The sequence below is a fragment of the Thermobia domestica genome, chromosome 16, assembly GCF_964235325.1.
Source record: "Thermobia domestica chromosome 16, izTheDome1.hap1.1, whole genome shotgun sequence".
NCBI lineage: Eukaryota > Metazoa > Arthropoda > Insecta > Zygentoma > Lepismatidae > Thermobia > Thermobia domestica.
Window position 1 is genome coordinate 161,352,942 of NC_137469.1, and position 24,352 is coordinate 161,377,293.

Genomic DNA, 24,352 nt, shown 5'->3' on the forward strand with positions numbered 1-24,352 from the left:
GATTTGAATCCGGGCTGCTTGCACCAAACACATAGGTTTTTGAAGGTACTCGTCGGGGCCGCAGTGGCTCAGTGGTAGAGCGTTCACCTCTGGTGCATGGGGTCTCGGGTTCAAACCCTGCTCCCGCCAAGTGAACTTTGTGGTGGACAAACACCGTGTGCGTGGGTTTCCTCGAGGTTCTCCCATTTCCTCCCACTTTCTTCATTCCACCATTTCATTCGTTTCTCATAATCACCTTCTCCTAGCCTAACCGGCATAACCGTGGGACGTAAAACTAAAAAATTTCATTTCATTTCATTTTGAAGGTACTTTTGCTCTGTTTCTGTTCATGTCTAAAGTTATCCCATTTCTGCCTCTGAATAATTAAAATTTAGTTTCATTACGTTATTGTCGCTACGTCAAGCTAAATATTTCCACATGTAAGAACAACATATTCCTCACAGTTAATGAACAAGAAACATGTTCAATGCTTGGACTGTAATAAAAATATTCGTATCCTCAACATAAGCGTTTGAAGAAAGCACTAAAGTTACACAATCGTAGCCCAGCAATATTAATGCTTCGTACAGCATCCCACACGAATGTAACACCCACTAAAACGCACTCTGTAGTTACAAATTTGCTCATAAAAGGATTTTACCATGTTAATACATAATTCGAAAGAGAGGAAAATTCGAATATGCAACACATTGTCCAAAGTTGCCCCGTTTTACGATATGACGTAATACAGCCAGATAGATTGAAGACGTGCGAAAAATACCGAACGGCACGATATTGGCTGTAACGATCAGTAAAAAACAAAGACCATACTGAAATTTGAGACCTCTGTTCTTCGATTTCTGAAGGCTTGTGACACAATTTGGTGTTACGGTATATTAAAGCATCGTTATGTCTGGTATCTTCGTGGCCTTATGGGTGACATTCAGCTAATTTTCTCAACGAACGTTATTTTAGCATGCATGTGTGATCTACATTTTGAGAGCGATATCTACAGGAAAAACTGTGTCTCGAAAAACAATATTCTTAATGTGACGCTATTTGCTGTCGCTATCAGCATCTTGTATCGCGAATCCAGGTTCCTATTTGTGGTCTGCTCTATGGAAACGATCTTGTTATTTAGTGTCACTTTCGGTATTTTCTCTCGACAGCCTCAACTGACATTAAATCGTCCTGTTCGCTTCAACTTCAAGGACTTTCTTCTTGATCTGAACCTATATCTTGGTGGTAACCATCTTGCTTGTTGGGACAGCTGATTTGTAGATATTGTATTCTCTGTTTCATTGACCTTTGATCATTACGTAACGTGGGCATCGCATATTCATAATCCTAAATATTCTTGTCTCCAAGTTATAAATTGTCTTCGTGTACTTTCTTCGTGGGAATATCACCTGGGTGCTGCCTAATAACCTCAGTCGGGTTAGTGACCGTGCTTTCGCTTTTATTCTTGGTATTGAAATAGTTAACATTCTTCAGAGTTCGTCTTTTAAGCTCTTTCGTCTTATTAGTATCGTTTTAGTTCCTGTTTTATTATTTATTCCTTTAGCTTTTTCGCAGCCTCTCTTATTCTGTATTTGACAATTTGTATTTTGTTTTATTCTGTATTTCAACAACCTTTTATTCTCTGTTCTTTCATTTAAAAGTTACGTCTTCGATCACTGTTTTTATATTGACAGTCCTTTTATGAGTAGCATATGTCTTTTTTGTTAACGTCCTACGGTTATGCACCGATTCAGAAGGAGACTGTGATCATGAGATACATGATACTGGTGGAATAACAAAAGCGGGATGAAGTGGGGAGACCGGAAGAAACCTGTGTACACAGTGTTCGTCCACCACGAAACCCACGCGGTGGGAGCTAGGATCGAATTAGAGACCCCACGTGCAAGAGATGAGCACTTTGCCACAGAGCCACCGTGGTCTAATTTCTCTTTTCGAAAGAGACCCCATTAAACCACCCATCACTCAATTTCCCAACGAAACAATGATTGCATAAGGAAGTGAAATGTAAAGAGAAACAAGAAAACTAATTAACGTAATAGTGACCTTTATGTGTCCGTATGGTGAGAGGTGTTTACTTCCCATCTATATTTCTGGCATGGTACTCAAATGCTTTCCTCAGAAATTGTTTACCATTGGAACACACAAAGCTCAGTATTGTGTTAAATTTTAAAATGTGTTCTATATGTTCAATTAGCTATTAAAATTGAAGTTCTTTAAATGTTGGATATTCTAAAAATACAGCAAATACATAAACAGTTGATCATTATAAGGTCCTAAAGACATACAGAATCAGTTCAATAGCTGGTAATTCTAGAAGTAAGTTTTTTTTTTTTCTCCTGTTTTGTAAATAAATGTGATTTCCATTATTTTGATAATAAGACATGCTACATTGTGTAACTTGAGGTGTTACGCGTCATCAAGTAGGATAGAGTCCATTACTTAGATACTTTTATTATAATATCAAAAACAACTTCTTGTAATCTGTCTCTGTATTTGCAGTGAGAAAAGACCTGCGAGGAGTGATCTGATTGTACTTGTAGCACACAACGATGATCCAACAGGTAAGCAGGCTTCCACTTTTCTATTTGGATAAAAATCAGTTTAGTAAGTCACAAAGAAAGGACGCTCAATATCAAAGAATAGTACATAGCACTAACAATTGAAGACAGGAAAATGTATCGTAATGCTGTAATTGAAAGCGTATTGCAGTTTTTTTCTTCTTTAGTATGTATTACAGTAGACTCCGACTTGTAATGTTTCAATTTCTAGATAAGATATTTTTTTTGTTGCTCTTTTAGTTCTGGTATTGATGCCTTTTTTGTGTAACATTGTAGATTTCAGTAAGCATAACCTAATTGATTAGGAGACTATTAGTATTAACATTTTCATAACCATTGATTATCTTGTATAATAACCGAAATAAAAATCGTTATTTTCCACCATCTTTCAATGTCTAATGTCAAGTCCAATGGCCCATGTGAAACTGTCATATGACACCTTTCCTTCAGTGTGCGAAAACAGACTTGCTAAAGGGTGCAGATTCAAGGTTACTTTATTTTCCATGGGACTGAGTTGGAAGATCCTATTGCTGGTAGAACTGTTGCCGTTTCATATCATTAATGATAAACTTTATTAAAACGCTGTTAAAAGTGATCTAGGTCCTTCAGTAACTTCAGAAGTCTGGCAAAATTGTGAATAAATAACACTTAACTGAGCATACAGAGGTTACTTGACGGCAGTGCCATGCCGTGGAAAATCAGCGCCCGGGGCGAGAGTATATGGCGGCGCCCCCGTACATAATTTCCCCTCTCTTCTCTTTTTTCCTCCCAAATTTTTCGCCCCCTTAACTTCGGCGCCCGGGGCCATCGCCCCGCTCGCTTCCCTCACGGCATGGTACTGCTTGACGGGAAGTAAAATTCGTATTATTTAAATTTTAACTACATTTTGAGATACAAGCAAAGGAACCGTGAAGTGAAAATAGTACCAGATTATTTTCTGAAAGAACTTCATTAACACACTTCTAAGTAAAAGTCTTTGTTATTTTTACATTTGTGAAGTGTCCTGTAACCACATGTAAGTACATACACATGAAAACTATTCAGTTACCTGGTTACAAGAGTGCCGCCATGCATCTGTATATGGAAAAGTATGTTTTTTTTTTTTTTTTTTTATATATATAGTTTAGTTTAACGTCCCACAATTGTACTCTTTTTGCTAAAGAAGACGTGTGATTAATGCAAGTGAGCAATTATGAAAGTTTTGTTCTCTCCACCAGGAATTAAACTCGGGACCACGTATACTAAAGGCACACGCACTAGCCACTAGACCAACGAGAAATGGAAAGAAAAGTACATTTAAAAAATAATCCTCAAAAAAATCACAGGCGAGATCGACACTTGATTAGATGATGAATGATTTCATAGCTTTTCTGTGTCGTGGAATTTCTATGAAAACTTTTTTCACCAGAACTTACAAGAATCGTGAATTTTGTTGTGATGTCCTTTTCAAATATAAACTATATTGCTGTCTGAAATTCTTCTTACTATTTGGACCATTTTTTTTCTAACATGAAGTAAATAAACTTAAATGTATTCCAACGTGTTTCCGGATTGTGTATTTGATTTGCCCGAATGCAAAAGCCGTCAGTCCCACTGCTTGCTGTTGGTAGCTATTGGACACATATCTAATATTGGAGATAAAAATACCTTACCTTACCTTGTATGCGAGAAAAAGACATTTCCAAAAGTTTTCGTTGCTCTCTGGCAACTTCAGCAGCGTCATCTATTGCGCTGCTAGACTTTTAACATAAATAAGTGAACTCCTTCCTTCCCATGGACTCCGTTAAATGTGTCATTTTGAAAAGTACGTTACAAAAACGAGGGATGTTTCACTTTCTTGAAGATTGGACATTATTTTCACGTATTCTTGATATAGTTGTTGCACTTATTTACGTTTGAAAGCAAAGATAAACGTTTGTATGTTGTGATATAGAGAAAATATTTAGAATATTCGAATTAGACACTAGCTCACTTTTACAGATTCTTGAAATAACAAAAGCATTCATTCTGTATTATAGCCATTATTTTATTTTATTATGTTTTCTTACTCGAAAATATTTGTTACCAATTGCAATGTTTTCACTCGGATATTATTCTTTCTTCAGTACTTTTATCAACCAGCTCGATCGGTTTGATTTGTTTTCATTCACCTAAAACACATACTATTTTCTATCTTACAACACTGTCACGTAATATCACGTTATCGTGGCAGCTGCTGAACGGCTCGTAGTATACTTGTTTAGTGTTGCGCGGCAATGTTTTCACTATCTTCTGTCGGTAATTACTTGTATGTATATAAATACCTGATAGACACAAAGCACTTCATATCTATTATTCGCTCCATCAGCATCTCCCCGCTCTCTGGTGGGAGAATCCTTTGTAATTTGAACGTATTCGGATTCCAATCTCATGAAACCTTGGTGCTGAAAGAAAAGCAAAATTGCGATATTTGCGATTCGTACAACTTCGTTTATGTCCTTAAATCCAACCACTATCCATCCTTCTGCGTTGTCGAAGCTATATCACCACTTTCGATTCACATGGGCAATCACCGATACCTCTGCAGGCTCATATTCCGTATCTTGGAACACCGATTACAACAGTAAATTTGATCACAACTTCCGCCTAAGCATCCTCATCCTCAAAATCTTTCTTCCTTACTATCCGATGGGTCTCAGAAAGCGATGGGAAGACTCAGTATATCCATTTTGCGAGTCGCCCTCTGGTCTTAACCATCTCTAATACCCAGTTTCACTTCACCCTCTTAGTTTCCCGTCCATTTAGTAATGTAATATTATTTACATTATTTTCACACACCCATTTCATTTTGCCCTATATCTTTTTTTTTCTTACATTTTTCTCTTATCGTGTAAAGTTTTAATTTCTAATTATCATTATGTATCAATTTGTCTATTTCTCTAGTGTGTTCGCCAGTTATTCTGAATTAAGTAATCATATGCTTCTTTATATTCCAGATCAGATGTTCGTGTTTTTCCCTGATGAGCCCAAAATAGGCATTAAGTCAATCAAAACGTATTGTCAGAGAATGCAGGAAGAAAATATTCATAGAGCGATTATTGTAGTTCAGCAAGGCATGACTCCATCTGCCAAACAGGTGAGGGACATTCTTTGAATTATTCTATCTTTGAGCGAGCATTGTTTTATATTACTTTAGACTCTGTTGTTCAACTGCTTTAAAGTTAAGATCAGGGTATAAGCTTATGTTTAGAAGAACTAGTCTTTCAGAAATTGTCGTGTTATCCTTAGAATAGTTTGTGGCGAGCATTAGCATACATTCTTAATTTGTTTGAAGCTTTTTCTTACAGAGATGCGTATGAAAACAAACACTGCAACTACCAGCAAAAGTGAACATCTTTATGTGTATGGTAGGGGAGGATGTCGAAAACTTTAGCACTGTTCGCTGTGGAAAAAATCATATGCTGTTTTTCATGTTGCAGAGGCATGCACCTAAATTCTTTTTCCATTCTAAATTATAGACTGAAGAAAATTACCGTGCCTACTACAGGTGTGGGTAAGAACTCTCTCCCATGTTATGCTTGGAATAATGTGTCACTATGTAATCTGATGGTTAGCTTTCACATGTTTTATCTATTGGTGCTAGATTCTATTTCCAATATGGGTACAGGGTTTTCGGAGTTAACCCAACATTATGAAGCTGTTATGAAGGTATATGAACCCTGACCTAGGAAGTTAGATACACGGCGATGAGAAGCAGTATGGTAACCACACATTACCCAACTCAAGATGCATGGGTGGTCAGAGCCTTTCGTGATGCTGTCTCTACTGGACGCCACATTCATTGTTAGCGTATAGTTTATACTCTTCGGGAAAAAAAAGGTTCATTAAGATTTCAATAAACCAAATGATGAGATCGTTTATCTTTGATGTAATTGTCACCAGAGGACACTTCAAGTGTGTTAGCTTAAGGTCATAAACGTACAACATAGAGCTAATCAAGAATTTTCGATATATTTAAACGTATAAAGTGATTTACGCCCAAATGCTGTATAGATTTTCACTTCTTGAGAAATAACCGTTTTTCACAGTAGTTACTTACATTGTGTCCTGAATTCAGATCCTGTAGTTGCTGTCTGCTGTTGGTTTTTAATTAGTGACAGCGCTTAGTTTCTACAACCAGCTGTTTTCAGCATGCAACGTTTCGAGGCAGTGGGCACTGGAAGTCACTTTTTCATTTTGTCCGCGTCCAAATGTGTTTTTTCTATTGGCTTCTTATATTCTTGTTTTATTGTAGCTATTACTATTTTAGTTTCCTCCCTTTTTGATTTCCCCTAATTTAGTGTTTTCCGTAGATTTCAGAGAACGAAAATAAGGACCTTTGAATCTTAGATCTAAATAAAAACCTAAGAGTCTGCTAGCGGAGCTTATTTGGAACTTCAGCGTGTTTCTAAATGTTGAAATCTTGTAACAGTGATACAAGAGTGTCTGTGGGCATGAAGCGTAGTCGTGAGAGAGGAAGAAAAAGCAGTCATTAAGGACTAAAGCTTCATATACTTCTGTTCAGTTTTACGTCCCGTCCGTATGTCCCATAGGCTATAGGATGCGGATAAATATAAAAGTTATGGAATGAGAATGTGGGAGGAAACAAGGAACCTCGAAAGAACACGGACACCATATTGTCCGCCATAAACTCAAATGACCCGAGGTAGAACCACGGACTCCTGTCCTACCAGAGGTGAGCACTCTACCACTGAACCACTATGCTCCCATTTGATATAATTTTTGTCACTAGATCTTATTTGTGTCTTTTCCAAAGAATGATTAGATACTCCATCTTTTGCGTATAGGTTCGGTTTAGAGCAGTGCTATCCAACGTTTTCCACCTGACAGATGCCCACGAATCTACAGGCGTCATTTGAGCATGACAAGTACAGTAGCTACAATTATTACTACAACTAATGAAAATAATAATATAATGAGCTTATTCACTTTAACTTTTGACATCATCATCATTATCGGAAGAAATAAAGAACTATATTTTAAACGTGAAAGATAATTAGCATTTAAATCAAGTACACAAAAATCGCTATTTAATTCAGAAAGAAGCACACAGAAGTATGGTTTTAACAGATGCAAAAATATTGGTAAAACTACGACGTAAGGAATGACAAGAAAAACATTTAAGTTAGTCAAAAATATATTTGTCTTCTATTGGATTGGATTTGAGTTTGGCGTCCCGTTCAGCCTCGAAGCTATTTGAGACGTAGATCTACAGCTTAACGTGAGATCCGAATTATACGAGCTCCTGCCGGGAATCGAACCCGAATGTTTCTCTTGAAATATGAATAATGTAAGCAGTCATTATTATTATTATTATTATTATTATTATTATTATTATTATTATTATTATTATTATTATTTACCAGAGGACGCCAGGAAAGAATGTTACGGGCGCCGCTTTAATTACGGCTGGTTTAAAGGATTCACCACTAATCTGTACACCTCAGACAGCTTTGATTTGAAAGTCACATGAGATTTCTTATACACAGTATTTGTATAAAGAAAAATATAAAATGTAAAAAGTATGGTTTTAGGAGATTATAAAATGGTTGGAGGGTTGTTGTAACGGAAATTTCCCTTTTTATGTCCTTTTATGACTTTCTTGTTCATGTACCACTTCTGTTTCCGTTTAGTGGACTCTGCAGTTAAGAAAGTGCGTTTACAACATCCAATACTTGTGAGTTCTGTGTTCAGTCCGTAGCTGGCTGTCTTGTTTGGTTTTCAAACTGGCATTGTAGTTGTTTCCAGCAAGTGTAAGTTACGCAACTTCAGCATCTGAAGTGTCGTTTGGGTTGCCTAACATGTTATCAAATACTTGGAAGCTATACATCTTTATATACATGTGTGTTTTGCTGGTTGCCTAAATTCAATCTAGCAGGTTAGGAGAGAAGTACCATAAACCAACAAACAGATACAAAACAATTTTTAATTTTGGTACAAAATCTTGTTTACATTTCGTTCTCAGGGGGAAGGGGCACGGTGGCTCAATGGTAGAGCGCTTACCTCTTGTTGTATGAGGTCCTTGGTTCGGTCCTCGGCCAAATAAGTGTATGGTGGACAACATCGTGTCCGTGGGATTTCTCACGGTACTCTCGTTTCCTCTCTTTCTCATTTCACCAATTCTTCCACATTCACTTGCTAAGGCTTGCATCATCATCGTCTCCCTTAGTTTAAAAAGGACATAATCATGGGACGTTACACTGAAATATTTCATTTCATTTACATTTCGTTCGCCGTTCGGGAAACATTTTATCCTCAACTTCCGAGAATTCAGTTACAAAATTAAAGCCAAAAGCTCCTATTTTCGGTCTGATATTAGTTTAACATTATTTACAGAATTACTTCTTTCTTTCCTGCTGTATTGTCCTATCTAATGATATTTGAAATAAGAAACGTGCAGATAGAGTTTTAAACGTTCTCCCCCATGAATTTTCCCAATAAATATTATACATAGTTACAATGAAGTTTGGTTTATTCATAAATTTTAAATATAAATATCGTTCCATGAAATCTATTACTCTTCAGAAGAGCTATGGTGAACACAAACTTTTTCTGAAACGTTTTTGTCGTTGAACGTTAATCTAAAAGCTCTGTGAACAATTCGGTTAACATAGCAATCAGTCAATATATTATATGATGTGATAAGTAAGAGATAAATATTTTTGAAAATAATAACGGACTATATTTTAACAAGGTTCGTCAATATCTTTGATGAAGTAAGTATTAGTATCCACTAAATAATTCTGTATGTACACATATACAAATTCATCATCCAGAGTACTGCTGACTCAATTTATATGATTCAACAGAATATCTCTATAATCCAGATTTTTATTTCCTTTCCGGCCATTAACGTACGTCTTATTCTTCGCTTTTCAATTGGCAGCAATAGTTGTAAGCCTTCTTTGTAACAGTAACAAAAATTTTCGGTATATCCAAATCTCATATATCAAAATTAGTCATTCAGTCGGTTACTATCTTATTGCTGATTATCATTTCTCATAGTTTATATATCAACAAAAGTGCAAATACAGTCAATTAATGTTAAAATATGTAATAAGAACTTAAATAATAATAATAATAAGAATAAGAATAATAAGAATAAGAATAATAATAGGAGACGATTAGAAGTTTTTCCTAAGGATTAGATTAGATTAGGAGTTCCTAAGTAACTCCGTTGTAGTGGAAAACTGGATAATTAATGATCTAGATTTCTTGGTCGCCATCGCATGACTAGACTGAATTTGGGTTTGTACATTACATTTGCACAAGGGTAAATTTTATTTTTATTGTGATTATTGTTTTATTTATTTATTTTTACAGTTTCACTGTAACGCAGTTAAGTTTCTTCTGTCAAATAGTTTCTTGTTATTAATTTCAAAATTATAAATTATGATATAAATAATCAAATTTAATTTACTTGAAATGCAGATCTATGCCTTACTTAGCTGTCTGTTCTCGAGGTACCCCGGCCATCTTGGATTTTTTTATTTAATTACCTACACTGTGTTCACTGATAACGTATTTGAAATTTTACCCATTTTTTCATGTTATTTGTGCTAGAACATTTTCGTTAGGAATTCGTTTTTGAAAGCTTCAGTAGTCTACGTGGAGTGTCCAACTTTAAAGTAACAAGAAACATAATGCTTTTATAGATATTCCTTTGTAATCTATTCGGTGTTAGTCATGTAAAACTTGGGATTCGGTTTTGCGAGGTACATTAAAATAGTATGTCACAGAACAAACCATTAATATTTTATGTTGTATATACCGAGGTATTTTTTTCTAACTCCTTTTTTATTTGTCACAATCATGCCTAAGTATTTAAATGTATTCAGTTCTCATTGTTATTTTTAAATGAAATTTTTGCATATTCTGATATATATTTTTTAAAATTCTAATATGTATTTTTTGAAATTTAAAATTGTGTTTCTTTATCTAAAGTCTCTGGTTGATATGGCGCCGAAGTATATTCTGGAGCAGTTTTTGGAATCTGAGTTGCTGATCAACATCACAGAACATGAGCTGGTACCTGAACACGTTGTCATGACACCAGAAGAAAAACAGGAATTGCTTGCTAGATAGTATCCTTTTAATACGGATATATTTGTTTTGGTACATTCGTTCTCTCTGCAACACTGAAAACTTGTCAAATTGATTCAATCACTCGAATGATTTGTACTCTTTACGTGAGTGGCAAGTTCAGTCAATTGACCTTACGGGGACAAATAGCCTTGATATTGACATCTCCATTAGTACTCAAGTGAATCGATACATCTTTTTCTTTCTACTTTTCCCGCCCCGATCTAATGAAGAATTTAGTTTGCCTTTGTGTAGGATGATCATGCTTTCAGTATTTTGTTTATGACTCCTACTTCGGGATGCCTTTCTCCAGCTGTACATATATACATATATATATATATAGTATTAACTCTTGAACCACCGGACCGATCTCGATCATATTTTTAACATTGATGAGGTTCGGACCTGAGATGGTTTCTGTCATATCACTTTGACAGTGGAGCTTAGGGGAGGGAAGAGATATTTAAAAATGATCGAAAATAACCGATATTAAAATGGAATCTATAGTTTTGGGGGTCGCTGAGATAAACAGTGACACTTCGGATGCTGTTTAATATATACACGTGCCGTATATAACTCCGAAAAGCTAGCATTGTGCACCCTGGTTGGTCTATACTTTTCGTCTTATTTTGGTGTCAGGAATCACCTCCCAAACGTTGTCGTGTTGTTTTGAAACACCCTGTATATACTTTTCGGAACATGTCAGATGCTGGATACTTTCCCATTTTCTTTGCAAAATCTGAGAACATAAGAAAAAATGAAATGAAATCTTTGAATTTAACGTCCCACAATTATGTTCGTTAGGCTAAGGGAGGTGATAATTAAAGCAAGAGAATGATGATGGAATGAAAAGTGAGAGGAAACGTGGGTACTCCGGAAAAAACTCACGGATACGATGCTGTCCACCACAAATTTACTTGGCCTGGGATCAAACCAAGATCCCCATCCACACGAGATGAGCTCTACTACTGAGCTACTGAAAAGCATTTTCTTCACCCGAATATTATCCTTTATCCGTCATCTGGATATTATCCTACGTAACGTGTGCATAATCCCGGATTCGATTCCAACAAGGATACTTAAAAATTTTGGTGTTGACCCAGCATATTGAGAACAATTACGAAGCTGCGTGAAATAAGACGAAGCAGAATCAGGTTTAGAAAGCCGGCATTAAAACTGTATTAACGCCATTATAAGGTATATTGCAATATCCTTTGCCGTTTACATAAGGAGTAGGAAAAAAGTAAAGCCTTATCTCTTGCCTCATAAGCGTCTGTCCAGACTCTGCTCTGGTCTGGCGGTTTGTCTGCAGTGCAAAGTAGTATATTTCAGAATTTTGTGTTTCCGAAAACGAGGCTGGAATTTCTTCTCCCATACATTTCTTGTCATTTTTCTTTGAACAGAAGTCCCCACCCACCCTTCCCCAACCCTAGCTACTATAGTGAACCTCTTGTTTGTTTCCCTTTGCTGAAAAGAAAGGGGAGGAAGGAAAAATCCATGTGATGACATCTACCAGGTAAGGCGAACACTATGTCCACTTAAAAAGAAAAAAGGTATTCAAATATCGAATTTAATCAATGCATAGTAGTTCGTAAATGAAGCTTTTTTACGTTTAATATAGGTATTATGATATATTTAAAACAACTCCTAAATAAAAAAGACGATGATTTAGGCAGAACCATCGTTAAAATTTCAAATATCGTGTTTTTTAAACTTTTATTGATTCACTAAGTTACCGTAGCTCTAATCACATATGTCATAAAAATATATTAGGCTTTTGAGAAAGGGACCGCATAGCTACGTAGTACCATCCTATGTCTGTAACATATACAAAAATTATGACAATCTTCCACTTTGTTAATTAACAGGAAGGAATGAGAGCATGCATGTTTTTACGAAAAACTTTCTGTGGGTAGGAAGACTCTTAATACGACGCATGCGGAATCCAGCGTATCTATGAAGAAACTGCTGTATACTGTTAAATTTATCCGTGTTCTTTAGGGCCATTAATGCTAGGTTAAAATTAGTTGTCATAAAACGTTTTGTAATTTATTCGAAATCCAATAAAATAAAGTAATGCTTATCCATTTCGTAACATCGTTCTCTGTTTTGGCCCTATCAGTTCTAAACTATATTTCAACAGCAATAGTAAACGTTTACCATATAAAAATATAAACACAAAAATCGCGCGTTCCTGAAAAGATGTGAACTTCGGAGATTGAATACTTCACCGTAATGAAATCCTGTTACGCCACTGATTAAAGTATTAATACTTTTTATTAAAATCAGTTACCTTAGATTAGACATTACTCAGAATTGATAGTACAAAAAGAAAGATTGATATTGAAGAAATGGATAATCATTCCTTTATTTCATTTGACTTCAAATAGTGACAAAAAGTTTTCCGAAATTATAATTGTGTAACTTAGCATTAACGCCTCAAAGAATATAGAAAAAAATTTTAAAAGGATGGTAACGTTTCTTCACTAACCCATAGGTGTGTATAGAGCCCCTTGGGAGTGCTAAGGGCGTATAATAGGCATGATGGAAACGACACACAGTCACTCACCAGATTGAGAGAATGTGTTCGTAACGTCAATTGTAATGATGCTCCAGTATTAGACCTTTCAAAATAGTAAAGGACACGAGACAAAATCTGAAGAAACATCAGTCACACCTTCACCGTCGTCGCCAACCACAGAAGATAGAGAAGCGGAAGATTAGTATCTTCAGAGTCAGTTACAAGACAGCTTTTTAAACGACCTTCCAAGTTTTGTCAATATGTTGCATGATTATAGAATAGAATTTGATTTATTCTTTTCCAGGACAGCACCGGCCTACAATACTGTTTTTTGTAATTATAAATCAGTTACTTTGTTGTCGGTAAGTGTTCCAGATATTTTCTTCATTACCTATTTTAGTATGAGTTACGTTGAGTGTGTGTTTTTACAGTATATTTGAAAGCAATCAAGAGAATAAATTTGAATCGTGACAAATGTAAGTGTTCTTTGTATTTATTTTCTGATGCAAATTGCTTTTGAATGTTTCTAATAAGTAATGTGCAATCAAGGAATAATTGAGATAGTTTGTTGTGCTTTATTTATGTTGTAACAATTCCGAGACGAAGACGGTTATGTAAGTGTTTTGAAACATAAAGAGAATAAATGTACAAGCAAATTAAGCATGAATAAAATACCGAAAGATATGCACAAATTACGAGGCGAATCACTACTTTTTAACATTTTCCCCACCGGAATCCAGACACTTGCCATACCGTGGGATCAACATTTGTATTGCAATGTCGCAACAGTCAATCGCCTGAGAGTGGAACCAGCATATGACAGCCTTCTGCAATTTATCACTACTAAAATGCTTACCAGACAGGCAATTCTTAAGGTGTAAGAAAACACAAAAATCACTCGGAGCAGGATTCGGGTAATACAGTGGGCGGTGAAACACGTCCCAGTGGAACGATTGCAGAAGATAGTTTGTCACCTCTCGTATAGCCCGAATCTTACTCCGAGTGAGTTTCATGTCTTCTCACACGTAAAGAATACCTGTCCGGTAAGCATTTTGATAGTAAGGAACAATTACAGATGGCTATCACACAATCATCTCACTCCCAAGCTGCTTGCTTTTACGACGTCAGAACACAAAAGTTGATCCCACGATATGACAAGTATGAATTACGGTGGTGAATATGTTAAAAAGTAGTGTCTCCTGTGCTGCATCTATGACAAATATTTCCAGGTCACTGTGTCGTCTTTGTGTAACAGACCCCCTGCGAAACTTACTTCAAACGACGTGAGAGAATCTTACGTTTGTATAATCATATATGTAATTTTGTTTTTATTTCCTAAGTGAACTGGCTGTCATGTAAGTCCGTGTTTTATGTTGAAGCTGGGAAGATCTATTGTTGAATTATCCTTCTCATGATCTATTTGATCAGAAAATACTCAGAAATCATTTCACAGAATTTATAGCAGTACTAACAAGAGTATGTAAATATGGTTCTATAAAAAAATGAGAGATACGAGAAAGGTACATGAGATATGAGCGTACTGAAATGTGGTCATTCAGGTAAGTCATTCGTAGCAGAACATTTCAATTGTATAATATCGTGTAATATAATTTGAAAATGTTAAAATAGTACCTCCAGAAATCAAGTACAGAAAGGATTTTAATAAGGAAAACCTTTGGCGAGAAAATGTTTAATAACAGTTTCAACAATAAAGATATACTGTATATGTTGAGAGAAGAGCTTAGATTCCTTTCATTAGAAACATAACGGGAAAAAAAATGAAAATATAATGTAATAATTTGAAAAATCTTAAACGTTGTTGCCTAAAATCATACCTTTCCGCAACAATATGTGTTCACGCCAAGTGGGCTTGGTAGTGGACACACACATGGAGATTTTCTCGTTTCCCTCTATTTTCTGCATTCCACCATTTCACTAATTAATTTTCATCATCAGTCTCCCTTAGCCTTGTGGTGCATAATCGTGAAAAAACAAAATCTTTATATAGGAACATATTTAGTTATTGCATTGAATAATAAGAGTATTGTACAATTTAGCTTTATACGAAGGAAGTTCAAAAAGTTTCACCTAATTTTAAATTTCCTGTAAACTTGTAACAAAAGTGCCTTTTCCATCACGTAGAGCGACACATTTTTCTGACCGATGAATGGATGGGAAGCAGCAGCAGATGGACGGTAAGCACAGATGAATGCCGTCGTTTCAAACAGTATCAGATTGTTCCCAGTCAGTCAGTAATATGAATAGTGCGCTGACTAATTTCTCAAGTAGTAAAGAATGTGTCTTCTTGACGCTATAAGAAGGCACAGTACCTTCAGTTGAAGGAATATCTTAAATTAGTTCACGTGTACAAACAAATATGTATGTAATAATACCATAACTATTTTTTGTACATGTAGCATTCATAATACTAATTCTTGATTTATTCTGACACTCAGCTTCCCAATTTCTGGTATTTTGATCCACAAGGGCAAGTAACTGATTACCCTCCCATACCCTTTGCCTTAGTGATTCCACCTAGATAAGTGAGCCACCATAGAAGCTGTCTTCGGAAGCAATACATAAAAAGCTGTAAGCTATAACCATTATGCTGTAAGTTTTTGTTTGCTCCTTGTGTGTTACAACTCCTTGTGAAGAAAATGCAATGTGTCAAAACATTTAACAAATGTTTTGAGGTGGTGAATTGTGATTGTGTGGTTTCTATTAATAACTTGGTTTGTTTGTGTATGTAAAAAGTGTGAAGCTTTTCCCTTAACTAATACCTAGCAAATTAAAAGAAAACCAATTGATGAGAATACAGGCAGGAGATCCAGTTGCCAGGTACTTTGGTTTGAAGAGAGGACAGGTAAGTAAGCAATTAGTGTTGTAATACTAACGAGATAAAAACTACCCAAAGGATTACATTGTACGTGCTCCTTGCAAAGTTCTTTGAAGCTTCATTTTCTTAGAATTACTAAACCTATTTCTATATAAATGAAAATAATCTACCTTTGTATCCGATTAAATGTATGTAATTCCAAATATATATTTCTGCACACACTGGTGTCTTTTCAATATTGATATTTCTTTCCATACTGTAGGACAAGGGTTCTCTATGTCCTGATGCAGCTGAATCCTTGTAAGAGTTCAGTATGTAATGAGGTGTGGATATTGAGGAAGACACCAGCATGTGTAGAAATATATCTATGAAATTACTTGTAACTGGATACAAAGGTAGGAGATTCATCTCATTTTTCAATATGTATCCTATAGTAAACGATTTCTGTGTAGTTTTCCTCAACTTCAAGGGTAATTAATGTTCTTCAGGAACTTGATACTGCAATGAAGCAAAATATTCACGAAATACATGAAAAATCATCTGCACATTTTGTTCTAACAACTATATTGAAAAAAAAAAAAAAAATAGAACTAACTCAATTGTATTTCTGGAAACAGCAGAAAACTCTAATATTTCGGTTACATACACAGTTATCCTTTTACGAGGAATATACAGACTTTAATATATGTTATGCGAAAGATTCTTTATGTGCTTTTTCTATTAATATCAATGGAACCCTTTACATTTTTGTAACCTATTTTTTTGAAGTGACGTCGGTTTAATGTACTAAATTTTTTGTGGGGGCAAAACACGATTATATTATTGCCCCACTAAATTCAAATTTATGTAAGTATATTTACAATAGAATTACCTGTTCGAAATAAATTAATTTCTATACCATATAAATGAGAAAACTCTCTTGGGCGATAATTGTAATGTATCACCATCCTTACACATAGAAGTACTAGTACGGAGGCCTTGTGTGGATCATTCTCAAAATAGAGGATGGACATTTTGGTGTAGTATAAAAATACGAAGTAGTAAATTGTTATTAATGTATATATAGCAAAGTAATAAAGATATATAGTACAAGCGTAACACTTTACAAATCTTATCAACAAAAATTAATAATAGTATCGCTTCTATATCCAAATTTCCCTTTTCATTGACTAGTGTAGTTTTTATCCTAATGTAACAAGCCCCAAAAACGAATCTTTCAATTGTTGAAGTCGCACGATGTAAAACTTTAATGTCTTGCTCATATTGTTTGGTTTCTGTAAATGTTTGGACAACCCTTAAATAGCCTCCTGACTCCTTAGATGTTCCTTCAGTCAGGTGTTCATATTCTTTATGGTGGTCATTTGCCTAGACAGTTCCATTGATATGACATAACATGTATTAAGCCTCTCCTCATAAAAGGATATTCGTGTATTAACCGAAATATTGGACATTCTTCCGCTGTTTCTAGGAATACAAATGAGTGAGTTCTTTTCTAATTTTGAAATATGTACTCGATCCGTTCTATTAGTCAATATATTGAAAAATTTCAATTCGTATTTTTGAGTTAAATCACTGGCTAATCACATGTAGTGATAGCTCCATTTTCTCTGCATCTGTTATAAAACGTGTAAAACATTCTTTCAAGATAAGAATAAAAATGAGTTCTTCCCGTGGAGTAACTGTTCAGGAAATTGATCGTATCTTTATGTTACTAGGTGCTACAGTTTTCCCCAGTTATAGTATCCACTTTGCGTTCTCAACAATATTAATGTTATATTGTTTATAGTGGTATTGATGTTCACTTCAGCAGTTTTCTATAGCATATCTTAATTCTTAACTAAAATTTAACTTAACGTATACCTCCAAGTATCCCAACTTGCCTCCATTTTCTGCGTAAGTTCCATTGAACCAAATCTTATAGGGGTACAATAAAAACTGTTAATTTTTCTAACTGTTGTGTTGAGACAAAGGACAATCTGAGAAACGGATATTACAGTGCTTTCGTCAAATCTATTACTCTTGCCACAGTGGAAATTCTCGTTAAATTTACCATGTATTTGCATTATTATGAGTGTTGCAGCAGTTGCCGTTTTATTTATTATATAGTTTCCGCTGGTGTAGTGGTCAGCTCGTGCGCCTTTGGTACACTAGGTGGTGGTGCGAGTCTTGATTTTGAGTTCATTACAGTACACCGTAAACTGCAAATCCACGTCTCATAGAATATCGTTACTGAAAAGGAACACCAAACTTCAACAAATTTGTTATGTATCACTGTGTATTGCGAGCGATGATTTTATTATTTAGAAAGAAAAATAAATAGAAAGCTTGTATTCACTGTAGACCAAAGTATTCCTTCAAATAGCGCTTTCGGTAAACCCGGTTTCCATCTTCAGCGTAAAACAGTTCGAAGTGAATTTAAAACATGGAAAAAAATATGGATGGGTAAAAAAGGTTAAAAAGGAATAAAAAATATAAAGCATGGCCTCTTGTCAAGCAAAAGTCACTCATCGATCACTGTTCACATATTACTACCCACTCACTGATCATTGTTCACTGCTTTTATGTTTCCTTCCAACCGTCGGAACACGTGATAAAAAATCATTCCAAATTGCATTTTTGTCTCCTCGTCTAAATTAAGTTCAAGTCTCTCTCTATGAATATATTGTAAAATGCTTCTCTAATTCTATTCTGTCATTGTTTTGTTCTCTGTACCAAACGTGAATTAGCAATATTGTGGTTGTTCTCTTTGATGTGCGCTGCCAATCCGGAGAACTGTTGTGAATTACGGGACTTCGATGTATGAATGTGCTCGTCTATTCTGGTATCAATGTACCTCTTCATTTGACCTATGCAACTTTGTTCACCATGTGCTCTTCAGATTGCCATGTGCTTCATATTTTTTATTCCTTTTTAACCTTTTTTACCCATCCGTATGTCTTTCCCATGTTTTAAAATAATTCACTTCTAACTGTTTTAAGCTGAATATGGAAACCGGATTTTCCGAAAGCGCAATTTAAAGAAATACTTTGGTCTGCAGTGAGTATTAGCTTTCTACTTATTTACTAAATGTGTTATATGTATTGTTCATTTTTTCCATATTAATACTTTTAGGACGTTAGTTGTACTCTCTGATAATAATAATTTAAAAAGAAAAAAAAAACTTTTATTTTTTTTTTAAATCTTGATTGAGGGTTTATGTATATTTTCTTGATAGGGTCAGTACATTGGGGTATTTAACGTTTATTCTGATAATTGTATGCCTTTAGAGATGTATCTGGACTCGTGGTGGGATATCTGACTGTTATCTACAAACATATATTTAATAATCACAAGATTAAGTCAATGATGAACACAGGATACTTACCACCACCGTGTTGAGCATGATTTTTTAAGACAAGGAAACGTTAAGGAGATCTAATTTTACGCAGAGTACGTCTGTAGTCCTCTAATGTAGAATTCTGACTCTCCGTTGGTTGTCATGTGTAAGGAGGGTAGTATTCACTGAGGGGCTGCCAGTATTGATGTTAATCTTTGATATGTAACTGGAAGAATGTCAGAAGTGAGCTATTAATCCATTCTGCGTTACATCTCTGCTTGTGAATATTTATCAACTTTATCTGCATACAACCTGAATTTCAATGCATATGTCACATAACCTCAAAATCATTAGTATTCATAGATTGATACGCGAATCACAGAAGTAACAAAATATCTCTTGTTATCGGGCGGAAGTTCTGTACTAACTATAAAATGTCAATAAATCAAGCCGTAGATAGTTCCACTCTTTTTTGACATTCCTAAAATAGTGGACGCATCTTCACGTTGTCATAATTATCAGATACTTCTACTCAATTGAATATAGGAACAAATATTAGTGTATTTAATAGCATTTTATGAATACTATTAACGGCCGTTGTTGTTACGTTAGTCTTAACAGATTTTTTTTAAAAAAAAAGGAGCCTTAAGCTCCAAACAAATGAACAAACAGAAATTGGTCTCAGTAAGTATTGAATTCTTAGCCTGAAAACATCATCTGCCTCACTAATCTCACATATTGATAATGATGAAAGTGAGGTTGCTGTTAATGTTGATTGAATCTCCCTACTCTGCTCCAACTTACTGTCAGTTTTTTATCAATTTTAATTACACCGTGAGACAAGTGTTGCTCTAAATTATCTATAATTTAGATGTAAGCGTACCAGAACACACTCCATAGCAGTCCATGTACGGCGCAACATTTGATTTTACAGCTGTAGGTGTGGAAGAAAAGAACATTTTTAGGTTAAAAAACAAAAATGATGATTCGTGTATTGTCAAAAATATTTTCAGAAGGATTATATGAGCGTTTTCCCGTGAATTCAAGTTTTATTTCAAAATCACAACTCAATATCGTACTTCACACAGGGAATGATTATCACTGAATAAAATATTAGAATCTTATATCATATATTAGAATCTTCTATCATATATTGGAATCTAATTTTTAGAGTGAAATCGTTAGTGACCGTAATAAAACATTTTATGATGTAAGAACGAGATATATTTGAATAGTGTGGTAGTGTGTATAAGTTTTTACTTTTATGTTTTGTTTATTATACTTCTATTGAAATGTGATGCTATCTGAAAGAGGAGATGCCCTTAACTGGATAGTAAACTAAAGGAAAACCAGCTTCCGAGGATCCAAGCGGGTGATCCAATATGCCGATATTTTGGCCTCAGACGGGGCCAGGTAAGAGCATGGTGTGGTCCCCGACAGAGTTTTTGCTTTGCGTCTCACCATAGAGTAATTAACAATAGCGGCGCTTTTATGCTCTTGAATATGAAGCAGTACATCAATGTTCCCTACAAACTTATTCACCCAATGTGTGATATTTTTATAGATTTCCTCAGGTGTTAAGTCCTGTCCTTTGAAACCTTGGTAAGCACAATTTGGTACATGAATGCTTGAAATTAACGTCCAAAATGAAGTAAATGTATGGCTTGTACTCCTACAGTACGCATCTTTTTATAATTTTTAATTATAAGTAGTATTTTGAGCTCTCACATGGATATTAGATGTGATATAAATATTTGGTTCTGATTTGCAGCCTTCCTATCATTATCTTGTGCTCCACAAATGATATTCATTACCTTGAAATGTCCGCGATCTATTGTTGAGCAATAAAACTATCACGGAAGTGATATACTTGTACGACAGAAGCATATACATGAAACCCTACTTTCAGACAAAGAGAATTCGCAATTCTAAAATGATCTTTATAGGAAAAGTCTAAGACGAACAAAGCTGTTATTTTCTGGTACAATTCCGTACTTAATACAACTATGTATAGAAAGAAATTTATAAATCAACTGTCTCTTGTTGGTATATATAAATATGTAAAACAACATTCAATCAGTTTCAACAAATAGTCCTTCATTATATATATTTGTGAGAAATAAAGTGTCGTATTTTAAAAAGAAACCATTGAGAGAGAGAGAGAGAAAAAAAAATGTTCTTAAAAGGTTAGTCGAAATGTGTAACCTATTGTTCTATACACATTTGACAATACTGGCTACACTATCAATTACAGCAAAGCAAACTTTCATTTATTCCTTTATTTTTTCTAATTTACTAACTTATTTGTCAGTGGTAGGTCGCATATATTGCAGATCGGTTCCATTTTTCTTCCAGAAAACACTTTATACCATAATACCACACCCGCTACAACAAACCAGCGTAAGACTGTGTCGACCAATCCGTGGTACCTTAGCTTCTAATTCATTCCTAAAATTTCTTGTTAGAAATTCACGAATCTATGTCGTGTGGTATGAAGGAGCATCAATCTTTAATCGCAGATAAATCAGCTTCTCGCAAATAGGAGTCACGCCACCTTCGAAAGAATAAGGACCTATGATTTCATTGCAGATTTCTAACCGAAGATTTAATTCAGGAACTTCAACACTTCATTATTAACTACGGGAAAATTTTCCTTAAACATCTCAAATATTCGTACACTATTTAAATTTGCCATTCATTAACATTGTAAAATAAACGTATACTGTTACTTTGTTAATTGAGGGTTCATTGTTTCAGTGACACGCCTCAACGCGAACTGATATTAACGAGAAATAGATTTGTGTAACTCGACACAGCAATATGGCCAAACACCACACAAGATATTGAAATAGATACTCTCAGCTTTAGGAGATTGAATGACTTCTCACCGCAGTAAATAGAAGAGCGAAAAAAGGCAAAACCAGAGTCGAAATAGAACAGAGAATCACCGAACTTAGCCGTTTTGAATATTTTTTACATACATATAATTTTTTTCTTTATTTATTTGTGATATAATTGTTTCAGGAATGTAGTAAGCTAAAAGGTGATTAACTGATAATAATCAAGAGAAGCATCAAGATATATTTGTGTATTACGTATCTACGAACGGGTATGTTTTGACACTCCATGCAGACTCCATTATATTAATAAAGAGATTCAAACAATAAAGAGGAAGGTGGAGGCGCAATATTAAATTCTCGAGGTGGCTTAATACCTAAGTACGGCCCTGCTAGAATGTGAAAGTTATCTTCAATTTAAAGAATGAGGAGAGCCTCAGACTCTGTAAATAGCTCATAAATAAGAATCCCTGAGAAATTTTTAGTACTTAATTTTTAATATAATGCTGTAATGAATGTAAATAATCAGAACCGAACTTGATCATGCTATACACGTAACAAGAGTTTCGTAAGATAAATACAGTGAAAGGACTTATGAGTCATCCCAATTTCCTTGTGTGACATAATTTTATAATGTTCGCTTGTTACTAATCAGTCAGCTTTCATGTTTCTTGTTTGTATTTCCGTAACATGGAATGAGTTATATGTAAATTGTGTTTAAAACTAAGAAGATACATTATTTAATTATACATATTAAAACTACAGTACTTTCATCAAATTTACCTTCCTTCGTTTGCCCTCCACACACTTTACAGTGGATGCTGCTTAGGGGAGTCATAAAAGAATAGACATCCTGTCGTGTTCTAAATCACCATTGATTGTGTATGTTCCCATTGTTTTGTAGCAAGATATTTTTACGATTGACTTAAAAGTATATTTACTTTTAAGATACTTTAATTAAAACAATTCTAAAATATAGTATCCAGAAGTACGACATAATTCCAATATATATATGTACCATACAATGACCGTGTTAATTTCTTAGTAAACTAGGAAGAAAGTAGAGAGATTAGATTCTGATAAGAATTAAGAATCCTAAGGTAAAGGCTAGACTATGGAATAGCAGAAAATTTGAAATCTTTCACAGCGACGTAAAATTGAGATAATTGCGTTGCGTATGCATATATTCATACTGCTTTTCATCGTTATTTCTGATTTCTTATCTTACAGTGTTTATTTTCTAAAGATGAAAGTTGATGGTAAAATTGTTATTCTTTTGCATACTAATGACTTGTTCTCGTTCATACTCTGAAGCAGATATTTGTTTTTGTAGGTTGTTAAGATCATCAGAGCGTCCGAAACAGCTGGTAGGTACATCTCTTACAGGTTGGTGTGTTGAAAGTCTGCATTGGTGGATTACAACGTTTATTGGATGACAAGAATCCCATTCTCAACTGTGATCGATACTTACAGTCTGTAATAGGTGATAAGAACTATATTTGTTAGGATAAAGCGAAGTGTTGTGTGTTTTTCAATGTAACTTGACAGAGTATAATTGGAGAAAGAAAGGAAGATGCAGTATGCATCTCGGTCTGTTGTTATTTTTTTCCTTCTATAAATAATAATAATAATTTAGATATCTTCAATTATTATTATTATGTTTACTATACGTTTTATTCCAAATTCATTTTACTTAAGTTATGGTCAATTATACGTGACAGATAACTGAAAGTGAAAATTTTTGATTATTCTTAATATGAAGAAATCAGTATTTTGCTCTTTCATTCTTAAATAGCATTTCTGATACCTTTCAGTGTAAGATTTTATGTACATCTTGTATTGTGTTGAAATCTACAAGGATATTTTGTATTGGACATACGTTTAAAAGAATAAATTGAAATGACTTTTATTACTTGAATTTTTTTTCCTGTATTCCATTAGTTGTATTTCATATTATTTGTTACCATCTAATTGTTGTTAGTTTTAACAGCTTGACACAGTATACAATATAGCCGTTGAACTGAAATGACCTTGAGAGCACTTCTCTGTCATTTCTCAAGCAACGAATAAACAAGTGCTTCCCTTACTTGCTTTTTTGGCAGTGTTGTCTGCCTTGTAACGTAATCATCTAAACATTATACAGGGTGACCCAGAAGTAGGTAT

At 34.7% G+C, this 24,352-nt stretch overlaps 1 protein-coding gene across 1 annotated transcript in view; it reads left to right on the forward strand.

Moving 5' to 3' along the window:
* Positions 1–24,098, forward strand: part of Polr2E (DNA-directed RNA polymerases I, II, and III subunit Rpb5) — a 31,116-nt gene extending 7,018 nt beyond the window's left edge. The window contains exons 3-7 of the mRNA XM_081743250.1: positions 2,500–2,561; positions 5,534–5,673; positions 10,542–10,681; positions 15,985–16,063; positions 23,523–24,098. Of these exons, the coding sequence (XP_081599376.1) occupies positions 2,500–2,561; positions 5,534–5,673; positions 10,542–10,681; positions 15,985–16,063; positions 23,523–23,588 (487 nt within the window). The 3' untranslated portion in view covers positions 23,589–24,098. The remainder of the gene's footprint in view (positions 1–2,499; positions 2,562–5,533; positions 5,674–10,541; positions 10,682–15,984; positions 16,064–23,522) is intronic.
* Positions 24,099–24,352: the final 254 nt, after the last annotated feature.